General features: G+C 43.2%; 1 protein-coding gene across 1 annotated transcript in view; it reads right to left on the bottom strand.

Annotated features, from left to right (window-relative positions):
* Window positions 1-10,191: 10,191 nt before the first annotated feature.
* SERPINE2 (serpin family E member 2) overlaps window positions 10,192-11,810 on the bottom strand; it is a 63,473-nt gene continuing 61,854 nt past the window's right edge. Inside the window, exon 9 of the mRNA XM_084779484.1 lies at window positions 10,192-10,941. Coding sequence (XP_084635610.1) covers window positions 10,904-10,941 — 38 coding nt within the window. The 3' untranslated portion in view covers window positions 10,192-10,903. The remainder of the gene's footprint in view (window positions 10,942-11,810) is intronic.

The following is an 11,810-nucleotide window of genomic DNA, read 5'->3' as shown; positions in this document are numbered from 1 at the left end:
CTGACTCATACAGCCTTAAGTCTGCTTGTTTCTGGTCTCTACATGTCTGCCCTCCTCCCTTTGAAAAGAAGAGCAAGAGTCCCCAGGCCTGTGACAACATAGTCTATACAGCATTAGCTTTGAAGCTAAAAGGATAAACACCTCTGTGCGGCCCAGTTTCTCTGAGAGAGAATGCATTCTAAAGCCTTGGTCTGTTTAGAGCAAGGAAGGCCTCTCTAACTGAGTGAAGAAGGAAGCTGCCCGTAGCCTCACCCTCTGCCCAGTCACAGCTCAACCCACCTGAAAAAAAAAAAAAGCTCCCTGCTGAGACTGGCCAGGAAGCAGCAACTTGTGTCTTGTGTAAGGACACGGTATTGCAGGTAACTGGAACTGTTTCCTGAGAGCATTTGAGAAGTAGCTAGTTGACTTAAATCAGTAGGTTTAAAAAAACATTGATTTCTCTTTTATGTCTTGAATCTCATTAGTGGCTGAGGCTGGCCTGGAACTCCTCTTCCTAGTTCATTGTTTCTGTTTCTCTTTAATTTTGGGTTTTTTTTTTTTTTTTTTTTTTTTTTTTTTGAGCTTTCACTTCAGTTTCATTAACCACAAGGATAACAGATCAAACGCAGCAGTGCAGATGTCATTCTGTTTGTCGCCCTCTGTTTGAACCTCATGGAAGCATCTTGGTAGCACCCCGGCGTCAGTTATGTCATGAAAACACAAGACAAGAAGTGTGTCTTACTCCCACCCAGTGTGTGCGAAATGCCAGATTCCAGCTGTTGCATGTTTTAGGTAAATGTTCCTTTTAGTCTTTGGCAAATTCACTGGCAAAAGCCCAGTGATCCTTTTCCCTTTACAGAGCTCTGTGGAGAATGCACTCTCTGACTTCTTGTTTAGCACACTTTGTAAGACTGTAGCCTACAAGGCTGACTGAGAACTCTCCTGACGTTACCTGCAGCAGTGCCTGGGGCCCTAGCTGAATTCCTAACTATACTCACCTGCTTATCTTTGAGAACAGGACCCCTGTTCGCTTACGCTAGACTGACTGACTACCTGCCTCTAACTTCATTATGATCCCGTCTGCAGTCTGCATGCTAAACAGCATGCCTTCCAGTGCCATGACAGGTGATCATGGCTACAGAGATGACCAGAAAACATGAAAAATAAAACCAAATAAATTAAGAAATATAGAAAGCATTGATATTCCTTCTCTGTTTTTGGCCTCCCTTCCCATTTCTAGAACAGTGATTCTCAACGTGTGAGGGGTGAGTCACGACCCTTTTGGCAAAACCTCTATCTCCAAAATAATTACATTAAGATTTTTAACAGTATCAAAATTATAGCTATGAAGTAGCAGTGAAAATACTTTTATGGTTAAGGAGGGGGGGTCATCATACCATGAGGAGCTCTATTAAAGGGTCGCAGCATTAGAAAGCTTGAGAACCGCTGCTCTATAACCTCCCGGTCCCCTAGGGATGAAAAGTTGATTTCCTAGTTTACTTCCACTTACTTGTTATTGGCTGAATTCACAGAAAGGAAAAAGGAACCATATTTTGGGGTAAAAATTGGCTGGTGACACTTTCCTTCAGCTTTCAAGCTTCTAAGCTCCATATATGGATAGATTGACATAAGGAATAAATAAAGCTTTAGTCTATAACATTGCCTGTAGCTAAAAATATCCACATTTCTCATAAGGAATATACTGTCAACACACTTCTCAGTAAAAACTTTGAACTCAAAACAACTGAAAAGTGTTGATGGGCTGGAATGTAGGAAAATCAGCATATTTCTTTGGTTCCACATGTAATTGTAGGCTTCACCTGTTTCCAAACCTACTTTATTTGGGGTTCTTTAATGCTTCTACCTCCCTTCCAGCCCACCTACCTTAGAGAGGAGAGAAAAGAGGTTAATGGGAACAGGAGAAGCAGACCTTTTTAGACTCAGTTCCTGGGAAGTGATTCCCCTGGTGTAGTCAGCAGGATTTCAGGAGACCAGCAATTCCACCAAAGTTGCTGCAGGAACTTGGAACAGAAGCTGGAACCCAGAGCCTCGAAGCCTTCATTGGAGCAGTTCTCTCTAGGAGCATCTTGAAGTGGAGCGATGAACAGCCAAGCAATACCAAATCCCTAAAAGCCCCTGCCTCCTGTTTTGGGTTCATCTACACCTATACCTCTATCTATCTATCTATTTATCTATCTATCTATCTATCTATCTATCTATCTATTGTATCTATATCTATCTCCTCTCAGAGTCTGTACTAAATGTGTTTCAGCTGGCAAAAAACAAGCCCCTGCATGAGGTGTATAAACATCACCTGTTCTCTCACAAGCCTGTTCCCCATCCCACACTTGGGATCAAAACAAAAACATGTGTTCATCCACTACATGTAATAGCTTAACAGTTGGAATCAATCTCTGCATAACTCTTTCTGGCCCCATAAGAATAAACGTTACACATGGGCAGGAGGCACATGTGGGCTACAAGCTCACGTGTTCAGTGAAGCATGAGACTAGGTTCTTCTAATGATCATCTGGAGTGCTAGCTTTTTGACCAATGCCTTATCCACATTGCATAGGCAATCATAAGAGCATTAGGGAAGCAGGGTGGTGGTTGTACATGCCTTTAATGCCAGCACTCGGGAGGCTGGAAAAGGCACATCGCATAATCATGTGCTGTGTACACATACACACATACGTTGTTTCCTAGGAGGAAAGAGTTTGAGTTTGAGTTTGAGAAGTCCTGTCTTGAAAAACCAAAACCAAACCAACAAACCAACCACAAAACAAAAACAAAAACAAAAACAAAAACAAAAACAAAAAAACATATACTGAGCTATAAAGGCAGTGCTGATTTGGCGCTGGAGAAAGACAGTCTTCTATTTATTATACTTTAACTCTCTCTCCTGTCTTTTCTCACTCTATTTTTTAAGCCCAAAAGGTCCTATCAAGAATGGAAGATCGAATAGCTAATGATAAAATAAGTCATGTTATTTGAAATTCGACCTATATTTTACTATATGCATGAAGAAAATTATTAAAGTCGCACGAAGCCACAAGAGAAAGTACTAGAAATCATAGTTCTGGTTAAAAAAGGCACAAATCTCTTTTTACAAATCTACTTTTGTTATCCTGGCTGGGTCCTGACCACAAGATGGTGCTCCAGCACTGCAGTACAGCTTAGGATGTCACAAACCTAGCGGGAACCACTGCCTTCCTCCTAGGAAAGAACATGTGTGTGTATGTGTACAGGACACATGATTATGTGATGGGCCTTTTCCAGCCACGGCCCCAGCAGCTTTGGCATCCTATGAAAGTGTCTGCCCGAGCTACCCCACTTCCTGCTTCCCCTCAGGAGGCTGTCGTTAGGAATCTGATCTGCGCATACTTAAACTTCATCTCTGAGGCCAAGATGAGTGTTTGAGGATGCTGAAAATAAGAAACTTTAAAGGTTTTTAAGATTTACTCTTTTACCAGAGCACCCACTCATGCCCGCTGTTTCCAGCCCCTTCCATATATCTTGTACTATCTTCCCAATCGTTTACAGATGTGTAACCCTTGGAGTTGAAGACCTGAGATCCGTGGTGCTTGACTTAGGGTCTGAGAACACACGAAGTCCACAGCTCTTAGCAGAATATTGAGGATGGCTTGATTCAGTCTCATCCTGCAAACGAAGACCACCCCACCCCCACCAACAGCAGAAGAAAATTCAGGCCATCCAAAGCTTCATAGTATACGACTGCTATCACAGCACCTGGGATGGGGAGGACCAGAGTTCAAGGCCAGCTTTGGCAGCACAGACTGAAGGCCTGCCTATTATAGACGACTCCAACTTACTCCCTCCCCATTCCGTATACCCTGCCCACCCCCCAAAAGCCTTCAACACAAGCCACAAACTGGGTGTGGTGAATGTCATTGGAATGAAATGACACTTGGACTTTCATTCACACCACTTGGAATGAAAAATGCTGAGGTCGGAAGATCACAAGTTCAAGGCCAGCCCGGGCTACAAAGTGAGACTCTATTTCAAAACAACAACAACTAAGCTCACAGCCACAGAAACATAAATGCTCAATTGGTGTGTTTGCATTTCCCACTGACACTTGTTGCGTATTTGCCTGCCTGTTACTCACTAACAATACTAAACTAATGATAAGAAATGCGTTCTTGTAGAAAAAGATAATTGAGCAAACTAGAAACCCTAAACTCGCTGTCCCCGCCACTGAGGAAAGACCTGCATGCCTAGGCACAGAGTAACTTTGTGCCGGAGTCATGGTACACTAAAACAGCAAAATGTTGTAATACGTGTAACCTATTCTCATCCTTTCACTGCAGAAGAGATGAGCTGTGAGGCCATTGACAGCTGGAGAAAGGTTATTCCTAAACCCGAGAACAGCTTGCTGAAGACCCTTCCTCTCCACAAGCACCTTCGCCTCAAGGCAGTGCATCACCACAGGCCTGGAGACATTGAACAGAGACCTACAGCTAATGAGACAAAGGCTGAGCACGAACGCCCCGCTGACCACCTCTGGAAACTGACTGGATAGAGAAGTTTATGGGGACCCTAATGGGTGGCCACTAGGATACAGTTCTTGGCTCCAAGACAATTGTCACATCCAGGAAGTGCTATTCCTAAGCCTGCCATGCCTCTTACCTTAGAGCTGAGCTCCAGATGGAGGCTGGACCGCTAAGTTTAAAAGTTCATGTCTATTTTGCTGCGTGATATTAGGTGTATCACATTGGTAAGCATCAATCAACAGTTTTCTTGGAGATGATGGAGAACTGTGATTTCTGCTCAGCATGCTTCTCACTTAAATCACATCTATATCCTTCCTTGAGACTCAAGAGAGACGACAAAAGTACTCTGACAAATGATGGAGGGGAAGTGGGTTGGTGTGTTTGCAAATTGGTCCAGCCACTCTGGAGATCGGTGTGGAGAATTCTCAAAAAGTTGAACACAAATCTGCCATATGACCTAGTTAGGCCATTCCTGGGCATATGCCCGAAGGACTCAACATCTTACTCCATAGATACTTGCTCAGCCACGTTCTCTGCTGCTCTGTTCACAATAGCTAAGAAATGAAGACAATGGCCCTCACCTAATGAACAGATAGTAAAAGTGTGGGACGTAGACACTATGGACACTATGGATAGCGTCCAGCTGTAAAGAAGATGAACACATGGCCAGGTAACTGCATGTAAATGGATGAAACTAGAAAATTCTATTGCGTGAGGAAACCCAGGGAGACGAACGTTGCATGTTCTCTCTCATCTGAGGCTCCTAGCTCCAACTCCTCACATGTGAATATATAGCCTGGAGAAACTACAGAAACCAGGAGAGCAAAACAAGGGGAATAGCAGGTTATATGTGATCCAAAGTGGGAAGCGGGGAAAATGGAGGGGGAGTTATTTAGGGACAGGGAAGGGAGATGAATACAGAAGGAGGAGGGCAAAAGAACAGTACGGATGTCTGGAAAAGTGTTGGGGAATCATATTGTTATCTACATCCCTAAAAATACTTATAATAATAATGTAAGTCTACATATAATATATACATACATTCAGGCATATCTACATACATACATACATACATACACACACACTTTTGTTTATTTATTTTCAAGACAAGGTTTCTCTGTGTAGCTCTGGTTGTCCTGGCATTCTCTCTCTGTAGACCCGCTTGGCCTCTTAACTCAGAGATCCACCAGCATCTTCCTCCCAAGTGCTGGGACTACAAGTATGAGCCACCAACTCCCAGTTACATATAGAGTTGAAATAACATGTTCCCACATAGTACTGCGTACCTTGGCTCTCCAATTGGACTTAAGATCCACTCAATAAGAGGCAAACTATGCCTGGTACTGGAAGTCTAGCCAACTACCTAGGGCTAGTGAAATTGTGGATTTTGGAGAAGCTACAGCTGCCTCTTTACTGAGCCATCATAACCTCTAGCTATACATTAAATACCATCCTAATGCCCACAGATAAGTGCCGACCTCAGCCCTCATCAAGGGAAGTTCATTTTGCAGTGGAAGGCACCCATGACAGAGAAGCACAACCAAAGAAAACGCAGAGCTGTGAAACCCAGTCACAACGGCTACATCTAGAACACAACTCCTGTGCCTAAGACTCCAACATCACCGTGGCAGACAGAGCAGAAAGATTAAGACCCAGAGGAAACAGGACATTTGCTATGATAGTGTGTCTCCTACAGATGAAGGTTCAACACCACGGTTGCCTAAACTTGACCTGAACAAGGAGAACACCAATAGACATGCTAATGTAGGAGAATAGCTAACATGGTCTCAAGGCCTTACAAAAGACTACAGGCAACGAAAGGGATGCTGAAGGTGGAAAACACAGGCAACGAAAGGGATGCTGAAGGTGGAAAATACAGGCAACGAAAGGGATGCTGAAGGTGGAAAATACAGGCAACGAAAGGGATGCTGAAGGTGGAAAATACAGGCAACGAAAGGGATGCTGAAGGTGGAAAATACAGGCAACGAAAGGGATGCTGAAGGTGGAAAAAAGTCTCCCTGAAGAAAGAGCACACCAAATAGTTATCAATATCAACCAGACAGTCAGTACTGAAGGGTCCATATAAGTAACATTATACAGGCCAAGGAAGTTGTAGGAACACACACACACACACACACATACACACACACACACACACACACACTCAGGCATACACACCAACACTTAAAGAAAAATAGGCAATAAATTTGAAAGAGAGCAAGGAGTGTCGATGGCACATAGGAACATTTGAAGGGAAGACAGAGAAAGAAGAAATGACATAAATCAAAAAAATTTAAAAATACTTTTAAAAGTACAGTAATTTGGGAATCGCCTGAGAAGGCCTTGTGGGCTGAAGATGTAACTGTAGTGTCCCTGCCTAGTACGCACAAAGCCCCAGTACTACATAAATTGAGCATGGTGACACATGGCTGTAATTCTAACCCTTGTGAGGTAGAGGCAATAGGGCCAGAAGTTCAAAGTTATCCTCAGTGACATAGAGTTTGAAGCTACAGGAGATCCTGTCTCAAAAAGGACAGCACTGGCTATTCAGTCTGTGGCACCTTCAAACAGATTCTCAGCAGGCAGAGGACACGTTATGTCAACACTCCCAGGGAACTGAGGACAGAGCGATCATCCAGAGCTTAGCCAGATCTTATCCCTGCCAGAATTCACTGCTGATGGGTCCTTGCAGGGAGTGTTTGGTGCTCTGTCGACACATCGAGTCACTGCAGCTCTTTAGATCCTTTCACACGAAGCTCAGGAGCCACTCAGTTCTTCATTTTCAGAACAAACAAACAAACCCAACAAACAAACAAACAAACAATAAACAGTGATAGGCACAAAGGACACTCCCTTGAGCCCTTTTGTAAAGTTCTGGATGATTGGATTTTTTTTTTTTTTCGGGTCACCTCTCATTATTTTCATTATGGAGCAAACACTCGACAGGCCAGTAAGACACCAGAGCACCTAGCATATCTGGGTCAATGTCTGCTCTCATTTTCCAGTGTCTCGGGCAAAATTGAAAGTACCCATCTTATTACGTGACAGAAGATGATTTCACTGCTAGTCGGCTCCATTTTCCCCTAGGTCTACCATTTTGCTACTTTAAGAAAATTGCAGCCTGCCTCTTGCTCAAACTCAGTGTGGCATCTAATCTATGGTAAATCATTCGCCCATCCATGTCTACAGAGTAAAAGTGTCTCCCACAGGACTGTAATTTTCCTAGCGGTCTCCATATCTTACACTTATCCCAGTTTCCCTGCAGGAAAGGAACTTTCAGAAAATTGATATTTTTGAAGACAGGGCCTGCAGACTCATTGGTTTAAATATATCACAAGGGAAAAGGTTACACATTGAAAAAGATGAGAGGAACACTTCCCCTCTGGTGCAGGGACTGCAGATTTGATTCCAAAAGTCAGCGAGGAGCACAGTGTGGGTAATGACTGGAGAGGAACGGTAGGGATGGGGGAGCTGGGAGAACTAAGGGCGAAGAAAAAAGCCCTGATGTAGAGAAGAGTGTAGCCATGACTTTCAAAGTTCTGTGCATCGCTGAACTTCGAAAATTTACCCAGACACTTGAAAATTTAATATAACCAGTGAAGTATGGCCAACATCCTCCTGGAGAACAGCGCATCTCTATACTACTGGGACCATTCCAGCATCCGGCGAACTCTCTGGTCCTTTTTGGAAGAAGCACCGATAAGGAGAGTTGGGAGTCTAAGGACCGTTTGGTTCTGTAGACACTTGAATATCTTCTCTCTTGGACTAGTTTCCATTTTGTCCTACATCTGTATCTCATAAATCCACTTGAAACAGGCAAGTACACTGCTATGGCAAGACTGTGTTGGGCTATCTCAAGATTATTTGGGCAAAGGACCCCACCCCCATCTCCACCGCCAGGATTTGGTACCTGGTAGACACTTGTGAGGTTTAAGTTCTAGGTGTCAACCTGCTTGGAAGAAACGATGGATGCCCAGGTATGTGGTAAAGCCTTGCTTATGCGTTTGTCTCTGGGGTGTTTCCGGAAGACTGGCACTTGGGTCAGTGGACAAAGGAGGCTCCACCTTCACTCGGGGTGGGAGGGGCTATCATCGCATCCATTGACATGGCAACATGTCCAACTCATCCTCCTGACCTGACATTCAAGCCCCAGGTTCATAAGGCCTGGGCCTCTGATAGAGTTACGTCACAGTTCCTCCACTGCTCAGGCCTCAGGCCTCAGATTGAACTGTGTTCCCGTCTTCTTTGGTTTTCCAACTTGCAGGAGTCTCGACCTCCATCATCACAGGAGACAGTGCTTGTAAACAAACCCCCTCTCACGAGTCTCTAGCTGTATTATACTAGGTCTTCTGCCAGCAATCTCCAAACAACACAGCATGTGAGTAGAATGGCACAGAGATGAAGGAAGTGTGTAATTCTCGTTTCACTGACACTGACACTACAGCTTTAAGTAATTTCCAGGATTCGCTGTAATAGGTGTTACTAACAAGGGGTATGTTGGCTAGAGTGTGTGTGGCCTGAGGGAACTCATCAAAATAGGGTTTGGGCACTTACTTCCCTTTCTTCTGTGTTTGTACCCACACATAATTAAGTGGTTGCAAACAACAGTTTAGTCCACTTTACAAGTAACAATTATTGTAACAATAAGGTCAAATAAATAGTGCTGAATATGATTGACGTTTTGCTGCAGCATAAAGTGTGGGGCTTCTGGGCTTAAAAAAATGATAATTTCCTAAGTTTTGACAATAAATGCTTTATTGTTTTTAAAAGAACTTATTTATTTTTTATGTAAATGAGTGGTCTGCCTGCGTGTACACCTGCATGCCAGAAGAGGGCATTAGATTCCACTATAGGTGGTTGTGAGCCACCATGTAGGTGCTGGGAATTGAACTCAGGACCTACAGAAGAGTAGACAGTGCTCTTAACCGCTGAGCCATCTCTCCAGCCCCTGTAAAATGCTGTAAATAGTCTTAAATTTTTAAAATTACACTTGGTATTTGGTGTGTGTGTGTGTGTGTGTGTGTGTGTGTGTGTGTGTGTGTGTGTGTGTGTATGTGTGAAAGTCAGGAAACAGCCTGTGGGAGTCAGTTCTTTTTCCACTATGTGGGTCCTGGAGATCAGGGATCAGAAGCAAGTGCCTTTACCTGCTGAGCCATTTTGCTGTTCCAGTGTCTTCAACTCTTCTGATGGCAGGCTATACAAATCTTCCAGAAACTAATTTTAAAATGCCCCATGAATGGCAACATAAATGTGATGTTTAAATTCCATGTGAAAATTTATTCCCTTAAAAGAAAAAGTGTCAACTCAAGAGCAACCATTTTAGCCAGTCACCTGAAAGGAACCTCTCACTGTGGCTCGGATTTTCAAACTACAGACGTCTCTAGACATTTCTTTCTATACTTTATGGAAAATAAAGTCTGAAGAGAATCCTTAGTTACTGCTCAAGTAAAGTGCAGCTGAGATTAGAGCGCAGGTTCCAGCAGCAGTCCCTCCTGGAAGAGCTCTATCCACTGAGAAGCACCGAGGCAAGGACCAGCAACTGTTTGTCAGGTTGCAAGAAAAAGAACACAAAGGGTCCATGGGCTTTGAAGCTCCTGCAAGCTGCCTAAGTACAAGGGCTTACCATAAGAGGTTGAGGTAAAGATTTTGAAAAGGCTGTTTCTTTTGATGTCATTTTTTTTTCAAACAGAGAAATGGCTTCTTTTACATTTTTACTACTTGTAGCACTTTATTTTTTACTTTATACAAAATACAAAAATGCCAATCCGAAGAGTACAGACCAGTAGTGACAGGCACGTGGCTTGACAGCAAATTGTGTCTGGCAAGACGTTAGTTTTCAAACTTTATTTTAGTGAATACATGCATTATATAAAACAACAATAGCAACAACAACAAAAACAGCACACGAAAGCGGCTACAGCTTTTTGCTGGTTCCACCCCGAACCACCTTCAAGCCTTTGGGTGGAAGGGAGAGAAAAGAATTAAAAAGGCAAATGAAAAATTTTCCATAAAACTACTATAAAAGGTCCTCCCCCCCTCCTCCTGTCACACTGATTAAACTTTTCCTGGAAAGTCAAAAACATAAACAAGAAAGAAACAAAACTCCTAAACTGGACAGACAGCAAATACTCAAGAAGGTTGTTAACCTAGGTAACTGATCAGTAGTTTTAAAGAAATCTTTTAGACATCTTGAAGACCTCCTGTTCATTCGGCACTCCAGCCTTCCTGCCCTTTCTTCTGACACGGTCTGACCAGAAACACTTGCATCACTGAACTGTTGCTAGGAACAAGTTTCAAAAAAGAAAGAAGTGTAAAAAAATATTTAACAGAACTATGGAAGATGTGGGGAAGGGAATCTCTCTTCAGAGCAAAGTCTTCCTGGCTTTGCATGGGTTTCTTTTGTCTGCTCTTCAGGGCTTGTTTATCTTTCCCAGGAACAAGATAGCACCTAGGGAATTAAAAAGAGATAATGTTGTACTTTATAAAATGAGTTCATGATGTAAGATGGAAAGTGTTGCATGCTGGGGAAGGAAGGAGTCATGGTTAACCTCTTGCTTGGCTGTGACATTCCATAGAACTTTCTCCAAAGAGTCCCCACTTCACTGTGAAAAAAAAAATATGGCACCCACTACTCAAATGTGGTGGCTGAGTTGAGGACAGTGCGGACCAAGAAGCTGACATGTTAATTACATGCCATTTTGATAAAGTTTATGTTAAGTAGCCACAAGTGGCTAGAAGCTCCAGTGTTGGGCTGATTGGCTCTGATACACTAATGAGGACATAAAAACATGAGGTAAGAGAATAAGAAACTGCGCCTTCTGTAAAATAGCAAAACTACGCACAGTACACAGATAAAAGCAGGCTTCTCCTTCATAATTAAGTAAAGAGAAGGGAACTGTTTCTGTCCTTATTTTACTTTTTAAAAGATCTATTATTAGCAGGGCGTGGTGGCACATGCCTTTAATCCCAGCACTCAGAAGGCAGAGGCGGATGGATCACTGTGAGTTTGAGCCCAGCCTGGTCTACAAAGTGAGTCCAGGACAGCCAAGGCTACACAGAGACCCTGTCTCAAAAAAAAATCTATTATTTTTACACATGTGTATACATATGAGTCTATGTGCACCACATGTATGTGGGTGCCTATGGAGGCCACAGAGCATCAGGTCACCTGGAACTGGAGTGACAGGCAGTTGTGAGCTGTCTGCTATGGGCACCCGGGACAGAACCCAGACCCTCTGCAAGGGCAGTATGCACTTTTAATGACTGTGCCATCTCTCAGTCCTACTATTCTTATTTTTTTCAGTTACTTATCTTTAA

Source organism: Acomys minous (genome assembly GCF_964271855.1).
Source record: "Acomys minous genome assembly, chromosome: 4".
NCBI classification, from domain to species: Eukaryota; Metazoa; Chordata; class Mammalia; order Rodentia; family Muridae; genus Acomys; species Acomys minous.
Note: the sequence above shows the minus strand (reverse complement) of the source record. Positions and strands in the feature narration are given on the sequence as shown.